General features: G+C 38.9%; 1 protein-coding gene across 4 annotated transcripts in view; it reads left to right on the plus strand.

The window, feature by feature from the left end:
- Positions 1–26,443, plus strand: part of WWOX (WW domain containing oxidoreductase) — a 471,276-nt gene that overhangs the window by 100,554 nt on the left and 344,279 nt on the right. For all 4 annotated transcript variants that reach the window (XM_009090740.4, XM_050979041.1, XM_050979040.1 and 1 more), the window contains 2 exons: positions 4,012–4,197; positions 7,813–8,077. In XM_009090740.4, the coding sequence (XP_009088988.1) occupies positions 4,012–4,197; positions 7,813–8,077 (451 nt within the window). The remainder of the gene's footprint in view (positions 1–4,011; positions 4,198–7,812; positions 8,078–26,443) is intronic.

Consider the following 26,443-nt stretch of genomic DNA (forward strand, 5'->3'; position numbering starts at 1 on the left):
TGATTATTAAATTTCATAACTAACTGATTTATAGCAACAATTTAATTTCTGTATCTCTCTAATGTATTCACTTACTGTATTTTCAAATAGTGCAGAGGAGCTGGATTGCTTAGTTGCTTCTAATGGTGAATTGTGCACAGCATGTGAGATCTGAATGACTTCCCCAGTGCAAAGGTTGGTGAAGTACCACAGGCTTTGTGAAGTGCACAGAATATTAGCTGCATTTTAGCTCAGGTATTCACATTTAAGATTGTCCGGGCTGATTCTATGTGTTTTTAGAGTTTCACTGAGTTGTAGGCACGCTTAGCAGCATGGGGAGGGTTTTCTGGGATTGCTGGGTGCCCTGCAGTTGGAGCAGTGTGTTCCTGAGTCTCAAGAAGCAGTGACTACCTGAAATAATGGAGAAGATCACGTTCAGGTCCCAGTGTCCACCTAAATGGCATTGGTAGCCCACGTTAGCTCCCTTGGTGGGGTGTAAGTCACTGCCTGAAGACAGGGTCCTAGCTGCAGTGTTTCCAAAAATATCTCATGGGAGTCATGGTTAGAGGGAGCACTTGCTCATGTCAATACCAGGAGTAAACACTATGGAAAATTTCCTTTGCTGCTGACATCCTTTGTTGGCCTTAGCTGTGCCTTTGATGTAGAATTACAAACTATTTTAAACCGAGGGGGGATTTTTCTTTTTCTTCCTTGGGCTCAGGGAGAAGCCTCATGCAGATTGCAGCAATGTCTTTAATGATCTTGTGAAATCAAGGTCATAGTTCTGCTATCACTTGAAAATACTCCTGTCATAAAGCAAAGCTGCAGTGCCAGATGTGTGGTGTGAATTGTCACGTATCTTCAAAATTTTGTCCCTGCATAATGATACGTTCAGTGACACAGAGCTGTGCACCACTGAGATTAGAATCTGTCATCTGTGGCTGAAATTCATAACTGCACAGTGGCTGTTTCCCAGGTAATCTCATTCATTTCCTGGTGTGCAAATGGCCGGGTCACACAAACTTAGATGACAATTTTCAGTAATTGGACCTTTGTTATCAGTCTGACGAGACACCGAGAGCTTAATGGACGTGGATCCAAATCTGAGAGGGGGCTTTTCCTGAGCTGAAATGAAGAACAACACCAGTGTCTATTCATACAAACCTTTGGGTTTCTTTTCTGTGGAGTTATCTAGGAAAAAAAAATCCTTTTTTATTTAGCATTTAAAACCACTAGTGCTGATTAAAAATAAAGGAATTCTAAAAGGGAATCTGGTATGAAATTTTCACTATGATAACTGTTTAAAATGTTTTTGTATTTATTTTTCTACTTCTTCACAGATTTTTTATAATAAAGTATTGTAAATAATGTTTATTTTACAGTCTCTTAAATCAGAATTACTTTGACTTTGAAAAAAATGAGAAATGAACTTTGAAAAATACAAATCTCATAAACTGGACTGAAGCATAATTTTATTTCTTTTATAAAATCCAATTAAATGACTTAAAACTAAAAAATGACTAAATTTTATCATGTTATAGTTCTAGAATCTTCTTTTTAATTAATGGAGCTGACAGATTTAGGTATAGAGTGTGTATTTCCCTTCTGGTAGTTATTGTGTGATTACTAATCGTGCAGGATTTACAGTTTGGATAGGTAGAATATGGGAATCCTTTCTGTCTGTGATTTATTACTTCCTAGTACACATTAAAATTATCAAATAGAATGATGATCTTTTAACAAGTGTTATATTTGTTTTGGGAGGGAATAGTGATGGTATTTTTGGTATCGCTGCTGTATTCATGTGCTGCAGTTCTCATACAGGAGGCTTTCACACCAAAAATTGCATCTGTGTTGGAGAAACTTGTTTCTTTTTCTCCAGCAGATGTACAAATCTGTAAATTAATTCTTGCTGGAGCTCTTCATAAAGTCTCATAAGAGGTGATGAATCATCCAAAGTTCCGTGCCCTCTCAAGCTTCAAGCAGCTTTGTTTTCCTCTCGGCAGATGCATCTCAAAAGAGGCAAAATGAACTCTGGTTTTAAATAATTTTGATAAAAAGTGCCTCAAAAGATCTGTTACCTTCTAAAGAACACAATCCTGCACAACTCAGTGAATATCCTGCTTGTGCTGTGTTGAGTGAGGCTGCAAAGATCAAAGAGCTGCCTTTTCTTTGCCATTGGGTTTGAACAGAAAGAACTTTGCCTTTGTAGGGACAGTCCCTGTTTATCTTCAGTATTTTTGTGGGTGCAGTATGTGTGCACAGGTATTCTGTGTATGGGTGTCACTGCAAAAAGGCAAATCAGAAATCCAGCACTTCAGACACTGAGCTCTCAGCGTGCACAGATGTTTCACTCTGCTTCTGGAGCTTTTGGTTAAAATTTTCCAAGCTGGCAAGGGAACAGATAATAGATTGTTAACTTCTCATTGAAACACACTACCCTGGTAACATCCCAGCTGGCTGGAAGACAAAATTAATTTTAATAAGAAAATACAGCCTACTCTCCATCCTTCTGCAATTCTTTCAGTATTCAGCTCAGGTGTGTTTGATTCCCCCTGAAATGTTTTTTTGAAAACTGAACTATCAAAATCTGGTGCTTTCAAACATGCCTGAAGGAATATAATTACTTAGGTTTGTTTGACAACTTGGGGCTTCATGTTTCACATTGTTTTACAGAATTCCTTCTGCAGATGCTCAGAGTTGCAGTGCACATGTCCTTCAATAAAGTGGGGAAAGGTTCTGGCTCTGTGTCTGTGAGGAGGCACTTGAGAAGGACAGAGGGCAAGCAGTTATTTTTCCTAACTGTGCTTCATTTATTACTTTCAGAATTCGAGTTTATGTTGCGTGTTGATTCTGTCTCATGGGATTGCAGTAAAGACACAATGGGATGGACTAGGCTAAACAAATGTGACAGATCTTAATATTCTGCTGTTAGGACTACCCAAGTGGTAGTGCAGGAATTTTTGGCTGTCATTATTTTGTGTGACTTTTCCAAATTAAATATACCAGGCTGAGGGATGGCAGCTGCAGGCTCTCCAACCTGAGGCTCTCAGCTCAGGTAGAGCTTGCTGAGGTCTGCTGCATCAGGCTCTGACTCAAGGACAAGAACATGCTGTCAGTGCCAAGGTTTGCTCAGAGATGATGCAATCTAGCAAATGCAGATCCATCTGAGGTCTGAGGAGCAGAGACTTTGCTGTGTTTCGTAAGGGTTTGGAAAAAGACAAGAAAGAACAGAAAGGGCGTTTGTCCTTGATCTTGCTGTGGAGGTTGGGAAGGCTGAAAGGTGCAGTATCCTGAGACTACACTGGAGACCTCAAGGAATTTGAAGTTTTCTGGACCAGTTTTGTGAATGAGAGAGGTATGTGCCAGCCTAGGTTCTTTTCTAGCTTAGTTTGGTAGAATCTTACCTTTTCATTTCAAGTTCCTTTATCATGGCATTTCTATTTAAACTGGGTTAGGTGAGTCCAGTGAGGAAGGATTCTGTTTCAAGGATCTTATATGTATTGTGTACAGGTTTTCCTCCAAAGAATACAGCTTTGGGAGAATGTTTTTATTTTTCCATCTCAGTCTTGAATTTTTTAACATACTTCATCAGCTGCTGAACTATAAAATGTGTATATGTGCCCTTTCACATCACCTCTTTATTTCTTAATCCCTTGTCCCCTAACAATTGTGCAGGTGTCCTACCCCATTCAAGAAAGTGGCAGGAGTTGCTCCTCCCCCAGGAAAAGTTTCTTTTCCAAATGCTCCAGATGGAGGCAGTTTCCCAACTGGCAATTGGGAGAGCAGTGACATTGCTGTGTGGCATTTTGCCTTTTCTTCTGTACCCTTTCTCCAAGGGTGTGTCACTCTGGGGCTGAGCTGGACCCTGGCTGGGGCTGCTGGAACCCCCTGGAATCAGCTCCTGCCCACAGAAACCAGGCAGCCCAATCCCTCACACCTGCCCCCAGGCACACCTGCACCCCGTTCACACAGGTGTCAATAATTACACTGTTTAATTGAGATTTCTTTGTCCTTTTTTAATTTCTCCAGGCCCCTCCACATGCTGATCTGCAACGCTGCTGTGTTTGGTGCTCCCTGGTCCCTGACAGAGGATGGCCTGGAGTCCACCTTCCAGGTGAACCACCTGGGACATTTCTATCTTGTCCAGCTTCTGGAAGATGTTCTACGCCAGTCATCTCCTGCCAGGGTTGTTGTGGTGTCCTCTGAGTCCCACAGGTTGGTGAATGTGAACTTTGGTTTTGCTGGAATCTTTAATCCTTAACGCATGAAACTGTTGGGGCAGAACCACGGAAGTTTCTGAAAATGAAGGTCCTTGCTCTCAAGAATTTGCCTTTGAATAATCTTTTTAAAAATAGAAGCATTAGTAATGCCTGTGGATGTTTCTGGATTTGGCTCTGTTGCTGGATAAAGCATGTTCTAGTTTTCTAACAGTATGTAGATATTTTTTTGATCATTCTTTGTGTGAATGCAGATTTTCGCTGCGTTTCAGCCACTCATTGATTTTGTGAGGAGATGGAATAATAATTGATTAAATCTGAATGGCATGACCTATATTGATTTGTCATTCAACAACTTCAACATCTTAGCAAGAGGAATGTGCAGATATTTTAGCAGGAGAAACAATGCAATTAAAAACTGCTAGATGAAATCCAGTTGTTTTATAATGAGAAATTAGGGAATTGAATGTAGACATTAGCTGTATAATTGTAAAATGGGAAGTAGTGTGGTTAATACCTATTACAAACCTGGCTATGCCTCTTTTGGTAAATTTTTAAATTAAAATGTTATATGTTTATCTTTTCTACTGCCAGGAAAAGTGCAGTTGGTAAAAAAGATGTTGATGAGGTTTGCCTTATTTCAGATGTGCTTGTGCTTTTGTTTTAATAACTGAAAAGATGCTTTTGATTTAAATAAAGTTCCTTGTGCAAAATGAATGCCCCAGTTCTGAATTTTCCTGGGCATGAACCACTTACTCCTTGCTGATTTAGTTCAAGGACTGCAGGATTAAGCCTATAACATCTAGCATTAAACATTGCTGTTGATTCCTATTTCACTTTTGGTCGTGTGTAGCAGCTCTAGCAAACTAAAAGGAAGAATGTGAGAGTGCCTTTTTTTTTTTTTTTTCCCTCCTGTCTTCATATTTCTGAAATGTTTTAGTGACCCAGAATGAAGCTTATTTTTTTTAATCATGTTTCCATAAAATGTAACCCCAGGGACCTGGTAGAGAGAGACCAGCCAAGGGTCGGGCTGAAACCTTTATCACTTCCAAACACAGGGGCTTATGGTATAAATGACACACTGCAGATAGATTTACTTTTGCCATTTTAAATTTATGATGGCTGAAATGAAAGGAAGCAATAGAAAATGCCAGTAATAATCCTCCCCACTGTTAAAAGACATGAAATGTCTAGTAATTAGGTGGTAACAAAATCTGGACATCCTTATCTTTGCAAATCACACCAGGTTTGTGAAAGCAAGTAGCAGAGTCCTGTTAGGAGTGAGGGCAGCTACTGCAGGGCAGGCGAGATAGCTCTAGAAATAAATCTGCCAACTCCAATCACTTGCCAGATGTGGAGGGCACAATGGGATATGGATAAATGAGCTGCTATTTAATGGCAGATTATGTTGAATTGTCAGCTGCTTGTTCCCCCTTGTAAGTTTGTATCTCTGATAGTATTTCAAATGACATCTTTGTTTTTCACTGCATTAAGTGCTGTGTGTAGCCAGGGCTCTCATCTCTGGACATCTTTATCTGTGATTTTGAAAACATTCTGAAAGTGTTCATTGCTAAGTCAGAGAGATCAGCCAAGGTTGACAGAAGCCCATAACAAATAAGTAACAGTCTATGTTTGAATAAAACAATTAACACAGCTAGTAAATTTCCCTTTTTCTAGGGAGTCCAACTAATGTCTTGCAGCTTGTCTTATCACTTAGACTGATCATTGTAAATAACTGTGCTTTCCCCACCCCCCAGCCTGTTTAATGGGAAGAAGTTGATGTAAGGAGTTAGTTAGGTATTATTAGGTGGTCGTTCTTTCTGACCTACTTGAGAACTCTGAGCCTTAAACCATGTCGTAAAACAGAAGTGTTGGTATCTAATTACTTCCATAAACCTTGACTGGATCTTTTTGCTGGAGTCAAGACCCCCTGTTAGGGGAAAAATTAAGTCCCATGTTTGCAGAAAATGCTATCCTGTGCTGCTCCAAGGCAAAATATTTATTTGGTTCTTTGTTCATTTCTAGTTACTTCTCTGGATTCAGCACAAATGAATTCTGTTTAAATTGAGCTTTTGGGTACTTTAGGCACATCATATTAAAAGCAGAATGATAAGTAGGTTGACTTTCCCTCTGTCTTTATTTCTGTGTTGTTAATTTGATTGTACAGCCCTTATTCCCCTGAATTCCCTGAGATTGGCTCACATAAGCACACTTGCAGGACTGGACTCAAAATCTGCCACCGTGTTTCCTTTGTACAGTAACACACAAGGAGTTGTGTTTATATGTAATTTTTGGTGTCATAGGTGATTATTTGTGGAATGAATACAGAAATTCCTCCCAGAACAGTCTTCTTAATTTCAGAAATGTATTTTATCTAACCGAAAATTATGAAAGAGAAATTTTGTTGTTGAAATTGAAGGGCTAATTGTGCAAGACACAGAACATCCTGGATTCCTCTTGAGTTCAAATACTGGATTGCTTTTCTCTGAGCATATTATAATTCTGCTCACAGAATGAATGTGGAAATTCCAGCTGATCTCTTCATTTCTGGGCATGAGATGCAAAATTAGTAAAGATATTTTAAAACATTTTTCTAGTGTGTACTATAATTATGTTTATCCCTGTTCTCCCCAGCTGATTCTGAAAACTGAGTATTAAAAAGAGCTTGCTAAATCCTTTTTATTTATAGTAGCTCCTCTGAATAAAACACAGATCTGTAATTAAATGTAGTATTATTTTCTAATATTAAAAGATATACCAGTAAATTAATAAATGAAGTTGTAAGAACGGGGAGGAGAAATGCTTTATGGAAATTTCATTTTCTTCATTTAAATGTCTTTAGAACATTCACTACTTTGTTTCTTTCCTTTTTTTTTTTAATAACAAACAGCTGGTGTTTAATGACTCTGTCAGACCCAATTAAAAAACGTCAACTAGTTACTTTGATTTGTGTTCAGCCATGCCATGGGTATACTTAAAAACATTATGCTCTGCCAGAGCTCATTTTGGCTTTGTTTACATTTATCTTTTAAACATATAAGACTATTGATGGCAAGTTACCAAGGTTATAACCCCTTTATATTCATCAATTTTTAATCTAAAAAAGAGCTTAAGAGGCAGTGAGACTCATCCATAGTTACTTGAACACTTAAATGCAAGTGTGTGAGCACTGGATGAAATGATCAGGGGATGGGAAGAAGGGGAAAAGAAAAGGTGCTGGGTTGCTCTGTTTTTAGTGCAGAGTTATTTTGTCCTACATTATTTCCTCCAAGCTGATCATGCTTTTATGGATATATGGCAAAATCTGATTGGGTTTTTTTTAAATTTAAAATAAAGTGATTTGTAAGTTACATACGGCGTCTTTAAACCATCAAAGTGTTTTCTGAGTTGTTTTTGTTTATTGTTTGTAAGGATCCAATAATTTTACTGCCATATTATATGGGACTGTTCCTTGGGTCTCAGGCAATTTCCAGGGGATGCTTTCAGCTGCTAAATAAGCTGCTGTTTTATGTTGGTTCTGGCCAGGATCTATTCTGTTGTCTACATTTTATATTGTTCTTAATGAGAGTGAAATTAACTCTGGGGTATCTAAGGCATATTTACTGTTTCTCAGATTTACAGAAATTAAAGACTCCTCTGGAAAGCTGGATTTCAGCCTGCTTTCTCCCTCCAAGAAGGAATACTGGGCTATGTTGGCCTACAACCGCTCCAAGCTCTGCAATATCCTGTTCTCCAACGAGCTGAACCGACGCCTCTCTCCCCACGGGGTGACCTCCAACTCAGTCCACCCTGGAAATATGATCTATTCCTCCATTCATCGCAACTGGTGGCTCTACACTCTGCTCTTCACCTTGGCTCGACCTTTCACCAAGTCCATGGTGAGTGAATGCCTTAAACTATTTTGTGCATCTTCATTTTTTCAAATCGGGGCAGAAGAGTTGGGAAAATCCAGTTGTGTGTCTCTACCTCTTGCCTTTTATAGCCACGACCCTGGTTTTAATGGCAGAAATCATGCCAAGACAGTGCTCTAGAATAGGATTCTTCAACCACTTCAGATTTACTTTGTCAGTCTTCTCTTAAGGGACCTTCTAAGATGGAGTGCATGACCTTGTTTGCATATATGATTTTTCACTGTGATTGAGTACATCCTATGTCTTAGGGGTGGGATAGTTGAGAGTTATTTCTGTGCTCAGGGTGTGTAAAACATCAAAAAAATTGCTTTGGCTTTTAAGTGGAATATGTTGACTGCAGTTTTTTTATGTAAATAGATGCCCTAGTTAGAAAAGATACTACAGACATTATTAATGGCTGAGGGAAAGTGCTTTCAGTGGTAAAAGCACCTTCATTCATATTTTAAAAAAAAGCAACAACCCAACAATTTTCTTGATTCTTACAAAGTGCTGAATACCATGGGTGTTTTCCATTTGTCTCCATTGGATTTTGGACTGGAACCCTGACATAATGAAAGGCTTTGCAGTTCTTCCATCGCCACGGTTATGAGTCTTTATTATGTAAGAATTTGCAGCACCTCCAGCACTTGGAGGGGTTACTTTGATGCTTTGAGCCAATTATTTATAAGGAGTCCAAAGTATTCTTTAGGCAGAGAATGGCATTTACTTCATTGGGAGGTGGCTTCCTTTAACCTTAAAGACTGTTTTTCATTCCTTTTTCACTGACCAAGAAGGGTGCTCCCAAAAAAGAGGAGCAGGGAGAAGGAGTCTCCCTTGAGTGTTTGCTTCTATGAATCAGGGAAATTAAAAGATTCATATCCCTGCAGAATCTTAATTTATACTGGGATGACGTGTGAGGAAAACAGAGGATGTTTAAAAATCTGATTACGTGTCCATAAAAAAAAAATACTTGGTCTTCAGTAAGACTTACAAAGCAAAAATATAAACACTCCAGTGTTGACCAGGTGTCAGTCAGGTGAGCCCTCACACCTCCAACCTCTGGCTGCATTTTGCAGCCTGTACATATGCAAAGCCTATTTATGTCCACAAGATTGATGTGTGAGTGCTCTGGCACCTTGGGACAAGTAATAATACCTTTCAGCAGCATGGTTTTTTTCTGACCAGGACCTATAAAACCATGTCTCTGCTGTGTTAGGGATTGTTTGTGAAACAGATTCTTAAGCTCTCCTGAGAATGTGTGAGTGAATGTTATCAAAATCCTGTGAAAAGGATCCAGTCTGTGGATGTGTATGAATTGTTAGTTTTATTTACTCTGACATATTTTCACAAAGGGAACCTTTTGTGTTTGTTGCTCAAGGAATCTTATCCTGCAAGGAACAAAATAAAACACTTACGTTAATTTTGAATTCTTTAAAAGAATTGATAGATTTTTTAATTGTGTCTATTAATGGGTATTACATATAAGAGAATACAAAATACAGCACAAAGATATCAGCACTGAATAACAGTGCACTCTGTTATTGTCCAACCCAAATCACTTCAGTTAAGTCCTTCATGTTTGTGTTTCACTGAGGTTATTTGAATGTCATGGTGGAGGATATGGGCTTAGGTTAAGCATCAGTTTTACAACTCACATTCTGATATGAATTACATTCCCCTGAACTTTACCAGTGTTTCAGCAGCCAGTAAAACTAGAAGAGTGTCCCTTCCTGGGTATGCAAACAAGCTGAAATTCTCATCATCATCAGTGTAAGAGTTTCTATTTTAAGGCTTGTAGGGAGCAAATGGTTTGCTGCTACTGCTTCTTTTTTAGGGGTTATGCTGTTATCAACCTGGAATAGACTTTGCTGGGAATCTTTTTCTGGGCTTCCTCTCTGTGTTTCTGAGGCAGCTCACCCTGGAGTTCTGATGAGTGTTTTGGCCAGAATGTTGGGAGTGATCTCAAAGCTTTCCAGCTGCAGTCCCAAGGTGGTGAGCTGCTTGTCCCTGAGCTTTCCAAGGATGTCTGCATTGCACAATGCAGCATGATGCAGCAGCATTTAAAGCAGCTCCAGCTGAGCTGGGCCCATCACTGGAGCTGAGGTTGGAGACAAGGTTGTGCAGGGAGAGGGGAGGTTGGGCAGCCCAGACAAGGAGCCACACAGAAATGCCTGCACCTGCCTTGGTTTCTGAGGCTGTAGCTTCAGCTGCTGCAGCATTTTGGTGTGTGGAGAGGCCAGTCCTTCCTGGAGCCACTTTGAAACTGTTTGCTAAGTCCTGATCTATTGGACTCCTGAAGTCTAATAAAATATTTTATATATATATATTATAGACACACACAGAAACTGCAGCTGCACATACCTGATTCTAAGCCCTTTTTGTACTACTGTGGTATTCAGGCAGTAGTTTGAAGTAGAGCACTGGAAACTGAAGACTATTCCTTTCTTTCCCATCAATGTAAAGTCCACAAGGATTTCTGCACAGAAATTTAGAAGCATTTTGTTGAAAGAAATAGTTGCAAATGAATTAGATTTTATTATTGAAGGAACTGTAGCTCTACTGATGTCAAAAAGGCTCTTTTTTACTTACCACTAAATAGTTAGACAGTAAGTTGGAGATGCTTAGATCATAATTAAATGTCCATTGAAACAAGTGGCCACTGTAAAAAAGAAATTGGAAGAGAAGATCTGAGACTAACTGTGTAGGCCATGCTTGTATTTAGCTGGTTTGATCTAAGGCTCCAGGGTTTTGGGTTTTTTTCTTTCTACCTCTTTTACTCTCTGCATTCCCTCTGTCTTCAAAAACTGACTTGAGAAAAGTTTGACTGAGTGGGTTTTTTTGTTTTAAATAAATGCTGCTCATTCAGAACCCATCTGATTTGCCATTATTTACATACAAGACTAAAGTTAAGTATATTTATTGTAAGTTGCAAGCTTACACTGAGTGTGGTATCTGGTGTCACCCCCAGGTGATTTTCAGTGTACAAGGGCATATAAAATTATAAGCAGAGTGCCATTATCACACACTTGTGATAGTCTTACATAGACCCAAATATTTTTGTTGGCAGCTAACAGAGCAGAAGGAATATCATGTGTTAGAGTAGCAAGAGCTTAACAGATGTTTCAGTGAGTGCATTTTCAAATCCTTTCACATTAAGAAATGGCTGGGGTTTGGGGAAGTTCTGAGACTATTGGGTTACATTTCCTGTTGCAGTGCAAAGCCAGCCATTGTGTTGGAGTTTTAGCAGATGTGTTACCCCCTTTTAATGGCTGGGACTGAAACACTGGTTCTGTTGCTGAGATATAAATTACCTTTATAAAAGCTCAACTTGTCACCTTTAAAAGCAGTTAGAAGTAGTAAGACAACTCTGCCTTTAGTTTTTCACTGTGTAAGAGACTGATGCTTGAAGTGCTCTTTGATTTCTCCCTCCTCCCCAAAAGACAGTAACTTTCCAGAACTGGATTTTGTATTGAAATTATTGCTGTTGAGAATAATAAGGAATATTTCTAAGGGCCCAAAAGTCTTCTGCACGTCTAATTTTTGTCTAACCCCATAAACTCTTGGCACTGGGATATTTTCCCAGGGGTGGTTTGAGGCAGTGGCCCTTTGTTGCAGTGTTCATACAGGCAGGAGCAAACCCCAGTGCCTACAATGGCTTCACTGGCTTTGCTTTTGCCATAAGTTGTAAGTGTCTAAATTTGAATTCCATGTCATGATTCCATGCACATCTAACATCAACTCAGAAATGTTATTCTGGCAAGAAATCAATCTGGATCTACAGGAGTAACAGCAACCTAATGATCACATCTGTTTGCTTTTGATAAAATCCCAAAAGAGGCCCTGCAGCCCCATCACCTCTTTGCTTTCTCCCCTGTCCTTTGCTGAAGAAGCTGGAATTACCCTTAGAGCTGGGGGTAGAATTCCCTCTCCAAGCAAACATTTCTTGCTGTCCAAAGATCTGTGTGGGCTCTGTTGAGTTGATGTTGGCTTCCAGCTCTGAATTCACAGCTCAGGCCAAATTCTGCCCTCAGCTGTGCCTGTCCAGCCCCGAGAGCAGCCTGGGCAGGGTGGGTATCAGCCTGTTCCAGCACAGAATTTGGCCTCTCTTTCCTTCCTCAAGACACTGCTGGAAATGCACTGGGGTTTCTTGGAAAGCAAGAGGCAGCTCTTTTTGGAAAGGGCCTCACAATTCAGGTGTGATCAAAATGACACTTTCTTTTCTCAGATTGAGTTCTGGGCAGGAAGTGAAAGAGGATGGGAGAGTGAAAGGGAAATGGGCACCTAGTGGATATTAGCAGGTGTAAAGAGTGGATAGATCACAGGGGCAGTTCTCCTGGTTTGTGGATTAATGCCTGAAGTGTGAATGTTCAAGTGATGCTAAGCCACAGCTCTCCTGAACAGATTTGTGGACCTTACCTCCAGCACCAATTATTTTATTGAACCCTGATAACATGTGCTTTCCTGCACAAAACTCCTATTTAAAATTGACTGAATTGGGTAAAAAGGGCTATGTGGAAGAACATTTTGATTTGTTGTAATAGGATTGTAAAGAGATGCCTCCAAAGCAGTTGTTGATCATTCTGTGTGTCCTATCCAGCAATAAAATGTAATATAAGCTAGTTTATTATCAAACTTACATTTAACTGATACATACTTTAACTTGCTGCTAAAATAAATGTAGCATGAAATAAAAGAGCAAATTAAATTTGTCCCCTGTAACCTACACCCCAGGGATGGAAAGTCTCTATGGAAACTTATTCCTGTGCCAAAGTCAGCAGGCCAGGACTGCAGTGACCAGAATGGTGCTCAAGGGCAGCAGTGGCCAGGGAATTTCTGTGTCCAGCACAGCCCCAAAGCTGTTTGTGGAGCAACTCTGGTTTTGTCCTGTAACTTCATGGAGGAAATAAGGAATTTCTTCCTCTCCCTGCCAGATCCTTGCAGAATTTCAGAATGCTTTGTCAAGTATGTGGGCTGCAAGGCAGGGAAATGTTTGGTCCTTGATGTTTTATGCTACATGGAATCAAAGCAAAGTCAGTGTGCTGTGGTTCTTGTATGATGATCCAGTGAACTGCTGCATTCTAGAAAGATACTCAAACTATCACTGAATATTTGAGTTTTTTAACTAGCAATGGGTTTTGAATCACTTTTTATAGAAAAGTAATCTCTAAAAAGTCTTTTTTGAGGGTTGTTCATCCTAGGGAAGGGGAGGCCTTAGTACTTGCAGTGCCTAAAGGAGCCCAAGGGAGCTGGAGAGAGACTTTATTCCAAGGGTATGGAGGGACCTGACCAGGGAGAATGGCTCCAAACTCCTACAGGGCAGGGTTGTTTCCCTGGGAGGGTGGGGAAGCCCTGGCACAAGTTTCCCAGAGAAAGCTGGGTGTAATGATGATCTGCACATCTGAAGTTCAGCAAAAGAAATATTTTTGGATGATGGTTAGTTTTTGTTTCTTTGACCCTTAAAGTTAAAATCCTGAGCCCAAAATTAAAATGGTAAATGGTAAAAGTAATGAAATTACATAATTGAGTGTTGTTAGTCCGTGTCATTTTGTGATCATAACTCACAGAGCAATATAAATTTTGTGGATTTTAGAACATGGTTTATCTTTCCTCACATTTTTTTTTTCAAGTTTCTATTTATGAATGGATAGATGTTCTGGAAACCCCAAGCTTTTGTTGGCCCTGGTAGAATAGATGAAATATGATTTTTTTTTTTAAAGAATGTAGTGTAGATCCTATGTTAGGGAACTATAATTAAAATGCTATTTCTTAATTGGGGGATGCAGTGCTTAGTTACCTTATTTCCTTAGAACCCCTTGGATATCTGAGATGCTTTATTGTACCATGGTCTTTTCATTTCTCACTCTATCATCTTTGAAGAGGTGCCATACCACTTTAAACAGTTCACCAATCACTTTCAGATGATGGGTTCTCTTTAATCATTTACATCCAGAGAAAGTCAAATATTCCTTAGGAAGCCAAAGTAATCCAACAGAATGTATAGTGTTTGTGCAGCTGGATATCTTATTTATTTGAAGTTCTCAGGGAAATCTCTTCTGACTTTACAAAAAAAGATGGAAGAGTAAACAGCACCAGCGTCCAAGTAACATGAGCTAGAAAGTCCCTTCTTTTAGAGAAAAGTCATTAAAAAAGTGTATTTGCAAGATCCAAAAATAATAAAGTATATCAAATGCAGAGTGCTACATAATGTTTTTTCAATATTCTTACTATTTTTACATGTGTGTATATATATATATGTGTGTGTGTATGTACCTGCATATCTGTCCATCTACAGAGGTGAAAAATATACTTGAGTCTTTAATATAGTTCATATTCCTGAATTGGTGAACACAATGAGAGTCTGTTTCCTGGAAAAGTTCATCTGTTTGTTTTTTACTGTGTGAAATGTCATTTATCATCATGTTGGCATTCCCTGGACATAACTGCATAACTGAATTAACATTCCTAAAAACTTCCTTCCAGGAAAGCTATTGAAAATATACATGTATGTTCAGAAATATGAATATTTCTAGGCTTTTGGGAGGTATCCCACTGTGATGCTAATAGTCTTTCTCGTTCCTGTCAGTTCTCTGTTCCAAAGTTTGTTGTGTATATATAGATGTCTTTTTATTTTTCTGAGGAATATTTGGGGGAATTTGCTGGGATGGTTTTGTTGTTTTTGGTGTTGTGTGTTAGTTTTTTGTTTCAATTTTTTTTTTTTTTTTGGTGTTACAGATATCGGTGTGGTAATTTCTTTTTTTTTTTCTTCCTAAAGCCAAGATTCAAGCTTGCAGAATGTTCCTTGCCCAGCTTGGAGCATTGGCCAGATTTCCATGTGGAGGGAAATAGGTCTGTGGTTTGATGGGACTGTTTTGGGGAGCCTGTTCAGTTTTTCCACTGGATATTCCCTGGCACTTTGTACCTCACTTTGTACCTTCCATTTTAAGTTACTCTGAGAGTTATTGAAAGAATTGAGTTAAATACTGGTCAAATCCTCAACTTCTTTCTACTGTAGCCCTAATTATTTTATTGTGTCTGTGTTCCTCCTTTCTAGGAGAGGGCTGGTGTGTTTCTAAAGAAAGACAAGAAAAGGGAATATGTGTTCCAGAAAAATTAATGAAACCAAACTGTTTTCCTTAATTTTGTGTTGGTTTTGTTGCCAATACCAGTGAGAGGTGATGTGCTGCCCTGCCTGTCCTCTTCCTTTTCTCAACCTCCTCTCTTAAAGTCTGCAGTTTCTCACTATGGTCTTATCAAAAAAGAAAGAAAGTAGAATGTATGATTTTAAGAGTTGTTTAAATGCATATCTATGATTCAAGAATCAAATTCAAGAATGGAAAAAGATTTGGCAAAAAAAGGACTTGAATCCACTTGGTAGTTGAAATATTAAAATGGTTTTGTGTTAGATGACCTGAGTTTGTGTGATTTTCTTGTGAAAAAGTCACAGATTTGCACTTATTCCCTCCAGAGGGAAGGTTATAATGATAATGAACCAATCCATTGTGCTTAATTCAGTGTAAAAGTGCACCACAAATGACACAAGACTTAGTTTTGCAGTAATCTGTATAAAGATTTGTAATCAGAGAATTTCTAGATTTACTTCATTTTTAAAGTTTCTTTTGAGACTTAGAATATTTGAGTCATTTGGATTTTCCAACCTCTTTATTCTGCTGCTTCTGGGAAGTGGTTAGAGTAGCAGCATCAATCCTGTTTTAGCAAGGAGGATGTCAGTAAATATAAACAACATAGTCAAATTCCATCCATTATTTTAGTGACAACATGTTTTTAAACTTATTAAGTATCACTGTGGATATAGCACAGTCTTCATTGCATGCAACAAGGTAGTTGAGGAATTTTATCTCATTTCAAGGTGATGCTTTTGCAATTAATAAAGATAGCCATGTTGGATGATGCATCTTAAATAAAAATAAAGTATCTTTTGATACGTAGAGGGAATTGTTTGTCTTGGAAAACAAGATCTGCTTGTCCCAAACATGCAGGATTGACTTGTCAGTGCTGTAGGTTTCCATCTTTTCAAACAATGCTGTCTCAAGGGCTGATAGTTCCAAAAATCGAGGTATTTTTTCCAAAAATGGAGCTGAGCAGACGTAAGAGTCGAACCATACTGTTTAATGTTTGGTCCCACCATTTCTCATTTCTTTACTTTCTCATGGCTGGTGTGCACATCCAATAGCTGTGAGCCTCCTCACTGGATGTGGAAGCATTTGCTCGAGTGCTGAGCACCAGGCTTGCTGTGAAAGGAGTGGGTTTGAAAATCCTTGTGCTGAACTGGCACTTAGCACTGATTTTTTGATTGAATGTTGTACCTACTATTATGCAAAAACCACTGAAGAACACTTCAATTTAACAAGCTAGAGCATAAGAATACTTGGAAATACTAGGATTAATTTTTTCACTTCAGTTCAACACTCTTGAATGTAGGTATTTTTCTTAGAATTACCTTGTCTCTCCCTGTAATCTATTAATGAATAGAATTAGGGTTTTTTCATTTTGGGATAAAATTGGAAGCACAATTTCTTTCCCCTGAACAGCATTACTATTAAATTGTTGTCCTGAATTGTCAAACTTGCATTATGATGAATACTACCAGTGCAAGAAAACTAATTTAGCACTTCAACTAAAGCGACCATCTTGGCAATTTTTTATGATAATGAATTTGTAACAGTGTCATTTAGAATCTGATTGTCTACTCACATCAAGTAGCTCATCCCATCCCAAATAGTGTGGGTATCTAACAGTATTAATTATGGAGCAGTGGCATGATCTGCAAAATGATACAACTGACAGTCAGCTTCCCATGGCAGAGCAGTGTCCTGCCTCTGGAGGAAAGGAATTCCCCATTACAGGTTACCAAGGCAAAGGTCCCAAATATCAGCAAGGATGGCATCTGAAAACTCATTTCCTGTTTCCTCTTGTGGATCACTGTGGTGACCATTCTGCTTGTAATATCATGGCATAAATGTAAAAATTCAATGTTATTTTTTTCATGCATAACAACACTAAAATTAGGGGTTTCTGGGGGGAAAAAAAATATTTTTGTTGGTCAAGATATCATGAGTAAACAGAAGTAGATTAGCCATTTCAAGGAACTAGGTGTTACCTGAGCTGAATGAACTACATTGCTTGCATTTGATGAACTGCTGTGTATAAAGTGAGCCTCTCTTAGGTCTTACACCAAAAGTGGTGATTTTGTGAGAAAAAATGATGTGTTGAGTTCTTCCATTCCCTTGATGAGAAATGTATGTGAATTTTCAACTTTTGAAGGCATTATGGCAGAAAGTATCAACAAAGCTGTCAGTTCCACTTGTGGTATATATTTATTGTCTCCCTTTTGCCTTTGTGTTTCTAAAGGAAATGTTTTCATGTAGAATGTTGTTTTATTGAAACAACAGCTGAGCTTACTTTTGGTGATGAGGTGAAATTTATCATTATTGAATTACATATGTGCTTATTCCATAATCAGTAATGTGGTGTTTTAAATTGTCTTCAGCTAAAGTCAGTCAGGCTCCTTGGAACACAACCCAGACCATTGCTTGCCTTGGAAAATCAAATACTCTGTGTTCCTACCCATGGCCAGCAAAGCTGAGCACTGCTCAGGGCTTTTTCTGCTGCTAGGAAGGGACAGAACTCTCATCTGGAAGTGTCACTGTCCCCAGCAAAGATTCCTGTAAATGCAGACTAACTGCTAATCTGTTCCCCTGAAATCATCTTTATGGTTGGTCATGAAATGTGCCCGGGCCAAACTGTGCTCATTGCTGTTCACTATCACTGTAGGAAAAAACCCTTTGCTCTGGTGTTCCCTTCTGCTGGCAGGTAGATCCATGAATTAAAGATATTCTATCACTCAGAAGCTGGAAGGAAAGGGTTGTCCAAACCTGAAATGGAGACTTAGACCTGGAATGAAGTTTCCATTTGCTTCAATCATCTCTACTGAAATGTTTGTAGTCTCTTGTGCCTTAATGCTTTTGGGGATTTTTGGGAGTCCTTCCCAATCATATATTCTGAGCTTATTTGGACGACTTCCTTACTGTGTGAGTGTCAGCAGTGAACAAATGCAAGCTTGTTCCATCTTCTTCATTTGTTTGCTTTGTTATTTTCACAACCTGTACTTGTTAGAATAAATGCTGCTGTGTTACAGCCTTGGTTTTTCCAACCTCTGACTTCCTCTGTGTAGGTGAGCTAAATGAATTACCAATTTCCTTTGGCATTATTTACTTTTGAAACTTTTTGGTGGCCTGAGCATTTTTGCTGTTGTAAAATGAAGCTTGGCTGATAACTGTTGTATCAGAAGACAGAGGTGATTTTGCCTTCCTGAGGAGACAGCCAGTAAAGCCACTGCAGGATGTTGCTGTGTGGGTTTTGCAGGGCTGGAAGTGGAGGTCTCCTGAAAGGATTTGAAGTCTTTGCTGATTCTCATGTTTTTGCCTGTGTTGTTCCCTTTTCTCTGGTTTCTGTCCAGGGTTGTGGTTTTGCTGGGTTTAACTGATGCCAACTGGAAATGAAAAGTCAGGGCTGTCAGCAGTGTGCTCCCTTCCCACTTTACCAGTAATGCCTGGCTAAAGGCTGCTTTATCTACTACATGATGTTCATTCAAATACAAATAAAAAATTGCCTGGACCATTTAATGTTGTCTTTAAGAATATTAGATGAGCTACTTTAGAACGTTTTATAGGCATTTAAATGAAAACCTCTATGAAAAGCTGTGGATTAATTTTCTCAGCCGTGACATGCCCAAAGACAACACGTGCTGCAGATGAACAAAATCTGGGCTGCAGATAACATTGCTACTGAAATCTGTGTAAAGGGACTGTTACACTGGCCTGATGTCATTTCCTGGCATAACCACGTGTAAATGTGGTTTTCAAAAGGTAAAAATAAAATTTATAAAGAGTTGAGAAATGTTTCACAATGACCATTTTAACGTTTGTAATTGTAAGTTTTGCCTGAGATAATAACAAAAATATTGAGTAAATAATGGAGTTTTCTACAAAAAAAGCAAAATTTTAAGATGGTCACTTGTTGTTTTTTTTTTCTGCTGTCAGTCAATGGCTAAAATCCAAATTCTCAGGCAACTTGTTCCTAAATGCCCACACAGAAGGATAAATATTTTGCTTGTGTTCACTGTGCAAACAGCTGAAATAATGCTGATAGAAAAATAACTTTATTTGAGGTAATCAATGTATAGAATGAAGAATTTTCTGGTTTTTGAGTTTTCAGATGATGACCGTTTTTTCCTAAGCATTTATATTGTGACTTTCTTTTTCAACAGAAAAAAAGTATGTTTTGAATGGATTCAGATAAAAATGCATTAATTTTTCCTTATTTCTCCCCTCCCCATCATGTCAATAGCGAGAGAAATCTCAAATTACTACAAACAAGTCACTGGATTTCAGGGGGACTATTCAGTCTCATAGGGGGCTGTTTCTAAAGTTTCCAAGTGTGGTCATTAATAGACTGATGGAAGCTGATTCCCAGTTTTCATTGCAATGAATCTTAATGGATGCCAATTAAAATATATTTACATACGTGCTTACATTTCCCACCATAACGTGGAGTCTATAACATGATTTATACTGACAGATACTGATTGTTGTTTAATTCTTCCTTTTATCCACACGCTTTTGAATTATGAATTATATCAATCCTTAAATCTTTGTTTGTTTTAGAGTAGGTTCTCTTTTTTTATTTTTGCCTCTTGGCACACCATATATGCACTAGCAAGTGCTCGCAGTTTCAGCTGCATTTAAGGAAATATTGTTGTAAGGCTTTTATGTGCTGTACTTCAATCAGCTAGTGCCAGCAGTATCCCAATAGAAAGACCCTCAACAGACCATTTTCAGCATTTTGCTGCAATTAAACTCCTCTGGTTTTAGCCCTCAGGCAATTTAGTACCTTTTTACATATGCACATTATGAACTTTTGACCAGGGCCTGGTAGTCATATATTAGATAGCAGCTTTTGAAAGCAGACTTAACAAGTTCCTCAGAGTATTACAGCCAGAGTCAGTTGTGGAAAAGGTAATTTAACCAACTTGCAGCGAGGCCATTCAGAATCGTACTGATGATCCTAAATATGTCTCTTTTTTTTTTTTTCCCTGTTTCCTCTGGAAGCTGGTAGCAAGAGCTCTCAAAGAATGTGATTGATCTTTTATTCAGTAGCTAACGAGGGCTGTGATTCTATTAGTGCTCTACAAGGCAAGGGAACAGTGATTTAATGAAGTGTCTGGCGAGCTGGCCATAGATTTATCCTGTTGTCTCTAATTTGTGAGCGTAGGAGAAGCTGCACTGGCAGTGCCATTAGGCAGGTATTTCCTTAGCAGGTTGTTGTAAGGTCAGGTGGAGTTATCTGGGGAAGGCAGTGCTGAGCCCTGGCTGTCTGGAGATGACAGCAGCCGTGCCGAGCGCCCGCTGGAGCGGAAAGGGAGGATCAGGGGTCCGGCCGCGAGCCCCCCTGGCCTGTGCAGGGCAGATCAACTGCCAGGGAGCACTAATAGAGTCATAATTGGCCATTAGAACTGCAAAGGTGCAATAACATCTTCATACAAACTGCCTGGCGCCAGACCTGCTGCCAGGTGCTGTGAGGTTCCGTTCTAGGCTGATCTGGTGAAGCTGATTTTAAAATTATTTTTTATTCTTAATAAAACGAGGCAGCGCGTCCTGATCGCTGCAGTACAGCAGAAATATGAGAGCATCAAAACTGGAGTTGCTTTAAAGTGACATTAATGTCTTCAGTACATTTACTTCAGCGTGTAACCAGTCAGTCTTACCCAGAAACTATGCGCTAAAATTTGCCATGTAGCTATGGATAAAATAATATCATAAAAACCTTTGGCTTTCACTTAATTAATACTAAATAATGCATTTTATTTCTGTCAAGCAAAGGCTACTGAATTTTTTGTTTGGTTTTTCTTTGCTAACCTGAGATACTGTTCTGGTGATACCTGCAGTGTTGCACAGCTTTTTTTCAGCATAGCTTTTCCACAAACCTCTGAGTCCAAGTTAGCCAAAGGCAAGCATTTTCAGAAAGAATTTTTCTTTGCATGAATTTGTTGGTAATTTGAGAATGAAATCATGGTATGGCTTTATACATTGTTAAGGAGATCAGTCAAATATTTCCATCCAAAGGTAATGCAAAATAATGAAGCAGATCTGATGTGTGGTTCTGTCCTAGCTGGACACAGAACAGTAGGTAAATGAATGGTTTTGAGATTTCTGTGGCATTTCCTGGTGGCAGCTGGAGAATTCCCATGCAGAAAAGGGGTCAAAGCTGAGAATTAGAGGGTGGGCAGAGATGACATTGTGGGGCTGTTAGTCCACTTCTCTTTATTGTAGTTCACATAATTGGGATCTCAGCCCTGTGTGCCCGGCTCTGTGCATAAAGATAAAGAAAAGCTTCTGGCCCAAAATGCATCCAATCTGTTTTAAGAGAAACTGCAAAAATCTCTTGTGCAGTGGATGAAATGTGGATCTTGGCAAACAGCAAGGAGACAGTACCATGATAACTTGTCTCCTGATATAATTATAGCACATCCACCACCAAAGAGTTGTCATTGTGCTCGGATGGATGATTTTTATCTTTGAAAATTAAAATTTCTTCAGTTGCATGAGCCCTTGAACCCCTGTGAACCTGACACCCTGTGGGATGTCATCTGGGAGCCCTGTTAAATATACAGACACAGTTAGTCTAGAAAAAGAGATATTGGGCTTTTAAATGAACAGCAGGAGGATTTAAAACAGTAAGCCAAACTTTCTAATTTCCTAATATTGACACTTCTGTCCCTCACAATCTTATTATAGTATTATTCTGTGCTGATCTACCATTTCATCAAAAAGTCTACAATGGAACTAAAAATCTAAGCCTTTTAGCCCATAGATCATTGCACTTGGTAAATGGCTTATTGCAGATTAGATAATGTGGTTCATAGCACATCCAAATCAATAAAAGGCTGGTCTGAACGCAGTAAAGTGCTCTCAGTCTGATTCTTTTTATTAAGTATATCTGCCATGAGCAAAGTGAAAATTTTAGTCTTTTTGCTTAACTTGATATAAGAAAAAGATGTTGCTTAAATTTCTGCATGGTTGTTTTGGTTGTTTTCTTTCCTAAGGAAGATCTGTCCCACAGAGTTTAGGGTTTTTTTTGAATCAAAATTAAATATATTGTCTGAAAAATGATGCAATTCTTATATTGGCAAAATTCAGAGCCCAGTGGTTCGGTGTTCCCAATGATCCCATGCCAGAAATGAGCCCCTGGCTCTCACATTTGTCAGAAATTCATTGGTCTCTGTGAAATAAACTATTTTATAGCTGTTCATCCAAAAATCATCAGCAGAAACTGTCAACTTCAGCAACAAATGGAGGTGGAGAAACGTGAAAGAACTGTTTTGAAGGTAGAGTGGATGATTCAATAGCAGACAAGGAGTGGTGTTTTAATCTGGGCTGGGAGAGGCCCAGGATTCCCCAGGAATCTGGGGCTGAAAGGGAAGATGTGGTGGCTCCTTCTGCTTTCCTCCATGGGTGATCCTGTGCTTCTGAAGGGGCAGAAATGCAGAAGGATGTTTTTATTTATCCAGGAGAAACTGAGGATGCTGATACACCTGTGTCAAGGGTGAACAGGTATGGAAAGAGATTTCACCCTTCTAGCTGGGGTTAGATTAGAAACCTGCAAGAATGGTGGCAAAATGGTGATGAATGTCTCTCTGCCTCTACTTTCCACACACTTCCACTCATTGCAATTCTTTATTTTCCTGTTTACATCCATGGCCTGACCTGCTGAGGAGATGCTGAGCTGCTGAACCAGGTCAAGAGCTTGTCTGGGTTTTGCAGCTTGGCTAAAGAGGGGTTTTAAAGCTATATTAAAAATCCAGTGAACAGCTTGGAATTTCTTGCAAACAATCAAGTCAGATAAACTGTAATTGGCTGCAGAGAGATGCTCTTAACTTACCATTCTTTGACCATGTTATTGACCACTATGTGTTTGCCCCTGTTATTAATAATTTATCATTTGAAAAAATCTATGTGCATTATAGCCTTTGATCTCAGAAATTTCAAAGCTGAACGTGCTATTTCCCTTTTCCTTTTGCATTTTTTTCTTTCTTTTTAAAGAATTTTTAAAAGAAAAGAGAATGAAAAATAATTTTTAAACTTTTTTTTTCTTCATTTTGGTGGCAGAGCCTCTTGATGACACCCATCCCTGGTAATGAGAAATGTACATTAATACAGTAAGAATATATATGAATAAAAAAATCAAGGCAAGCTCACTGTACTTTGCAGATGAAAATGTTTGAAAACAAGACTTAATGCATCTAGTAGATTAAAACAGAAATTAAAGACTTTAGAGTAAGAAGAGATCAAAGGCTGTCTTTTCATTGTTCTTTTTATTGTTTATTGACTTCAAAAAGACTTTTTAGTTTAAGCTGACTTTAATGTCTCTTGAATGCTCTTTTGTAAAGTGACTTTGAAAACTCGTGGATAATGTCTTCATTAAGTGGGAAAAAATCTTGGTAAAAATATAACTGTAACTTTGCTTTCATTATAATAGGAATAGATAACACTTTGCTTAATTAAGGTCTGTTTTCCCTCTGTTCAGAATTTTACGACCATTTTTTTTTCATTGAAATTAGTGCTGATAAAAGCTTGAAGTAGACATTGCTAAACTGAGTTTTTCAGAGAAGTAAGGGGATGTGAGTTCTCTGTGTTTGTTAATCAGTTAATCAGGATGTTGTCGTGTGTATGTGAGCTATTTTAGGAAACAAAAGAGAAAACAAAACCCAAAGCCATATTCAAGTTGTGTTGATTCTAAAATAAAGCAATGCTTCCTGTGTTGTTGAAAATGTTAATTTAGAGACTTTCTGCTCTCATTCTGTTTCCAAATGTCTGTGCTTTTCTCACCAATCCCTGATGACTTGATGTATTTGGATTATGTTAATACCTGTATTAATAATGACAGTAAAGATCACAAATCTGTGGAGGCAAATGAGAGATTAGGAAAGCCATGCAGGAGAACTTCTCTGGGGAGCAGTGTGTGCTTTCCACAGTATTTTGAGGTTTAAAAAATGCACTTTAGGAGTAGGACTGCCTTGGCCTTTCCCCTCCCAACAGTTCATCTTTTTCTCATGGTTCTGTGAGACCTTTAGATGGACACTTTTAAATGGAAAAGGAATTATCATGGTTTCATGAAGTTTTGAGATAACAGAGACATGTTTTAATTTTTTGTTTGCTCCTCGCTGGTCTGTAATTTTGGCGCAATAGGTTTAGCAATTTCTGATGTGGGTTTCTAGTGCAGCTCTGATGTTTGTCTCTCTGGGGGTGTTGGACAGTTGTGATGGTAATTTTATGGTCCTCACCTTCCCATTCTGTGTGTTTCTGCCAGGGCTCTGTGTGCAACTCTTGGGCAATCTGCTTGGCTCTTGCTGAGGATCAAAAGATTCTGATTTACAGTCTGCATAAGTTGTTTGTGAGACCTTTTAACATACTTAAAAAATTCAGGAGCTCCTTTCAACGTGATAGCTGAGTTGCCAGAGTGTTTTTAATGAGAAATGTGTGTTGCATGGTTTCTGTAACTGCCTCACCTTACTTCAGCTTTAAAGGAGATTGCCTTCAAAAGGAAAACCAAAGCTACACTTGTTTCCCTTTGCTTCCCTTCATGGCTAGGGACAGAGCAGCAAAGCTATTCCTGGCTAGACTTTTTTTTACTGACTTTCAGTCAGGGAGTCTTATGTCCAGGGCAAAATGAGGCATGAGGCACTGGAAAGGATGTCTTTGATGCTGTGTGAATCTAAAAGCCACACTGTGTTAATTTCGAGACTGTTGATAATGCTATCCAAGGATTGGCTTATAATTTTCTTTTACTTCATTTCACTGTGGTGATTCAACAAACACTTCCATTTTGTAGACTGTTACTAGTTTTCATATTCCACAATTTTTGCAGTATCACCATTTTTATGGCACAAATGGTTAAGTATTTTTACAAGTGTAGTCATTGTGGGTGGTTTAGAGGCTCAATTACCCACTGAAATGGAGGAAATAAATGTCCTCAAGGGTTTGCATTTGGATCATATGACACTGTGGGGCTCAGCTTGTTGTTAATAATTCTTACATCTGTGTAGCACACAACAGCACCAGGCAGCCTTTGGAAATGTAACACGGTATGGTGGTGGTACCCTTGCAGAAACATCTGAATTCTTTTATGGGAGGTGACAGAAAAGTAAACCAGGATAAAGAAAGCAACAAATCAGCTGGTAAAATGGATGTCATGTCTAATCCTACCTATGAGATTGAGCAGCTAATGTGAAGATTATGGAAATGTTCATGTTTATGATGCACGTGGCAGATGCTGTTTGGGTTGCATTGCACATTTGCTCTATGGGCACTTAAGGGGCCAAAACCAGAAATAAACAAGAAAAAAAAGAGAGAGAAACGGACAAGGAAGCCAAGTGGTGAAAGAATGAACGTGGCTAAATTCCAAGCTTATTATTGCAGTCATTTTTGCCTTTATTTTGCATTAGCAAGGGGTGGTCCTACAGTGTGAGAAATGTGGCTGCTCTGCACTGTGGAGATTTGGCTCTTGCACCAGGAGACAAGGGACACCCAGGACATGGAGAGCTTAATCCCTGGAATTCTGTGCTCAGTGCTTGCGAGCTAAAGGTGCCAAACTTGCTCCCCTGATCAGTGCTATGAATCCTGACACGCATGAGAGCAGAGTTTGGCTCAAGGGTTTGTTTGCATATTTTCATGCTTCACTTGCTTTATTGACCACCCCAGACCTGGTTTCCTGCCTTGAACACACAGAGAGGCCACTCTAGTGGTAATGTACAAAGTGTGTTAAAAGGAGGATGCAAAACGTCTTCCAAAGAAGGTGAGATCAGAAAAAATTAAGAATTTTCCGTTTCAAGAATAATTATGTAATGGTTATGTATATCAGATAATAAATGCCTCATAGCAATGATTCCAAGGTTTCTTTGTGGATGTAATGCCTCTCATTATGATCCCAAATTCTATTATGTGTTTTCCAGAAGTCATCCAAGCCCATTCTGGAGATCAATGTACTATATAAAATATTATATTAACAAATTCAATGTTTGGCTGAGAACTATATGAAAAAGAGGGTAATACAGGCAGTAATATCTCTCCAAAACCACTTGAGCTGTCTTGTTATGAGCTCTACCTCCTTTGTGCCTATTATGTGTAGCAGCAGGGGACCTGAGGGGACCTCTTAAGAGCAGAAGGGTCAGCAAATCACAAGGGTTGAGGCAGTGTAGCTCTCTTTTGGCTCTGAAGACCTGAAGTACCCAGAGTAGGCTATTAAAGTCCTGTTTATAGCTAGGCTGTGTAGCTTCAC

This window comes from Serinus canaria, chromosome 11 (genome assembly GCF_022539315.1).
Source record: "Serinus canaria isolate serCan28SL12 chromosome 11, serCan2020, whole genome shotgun sequence".
NCBI lineage: Eukaryota > Metazoa > Chordata > Aves > Passeriformes > Fringillidae > Serinus > Serinus canaria.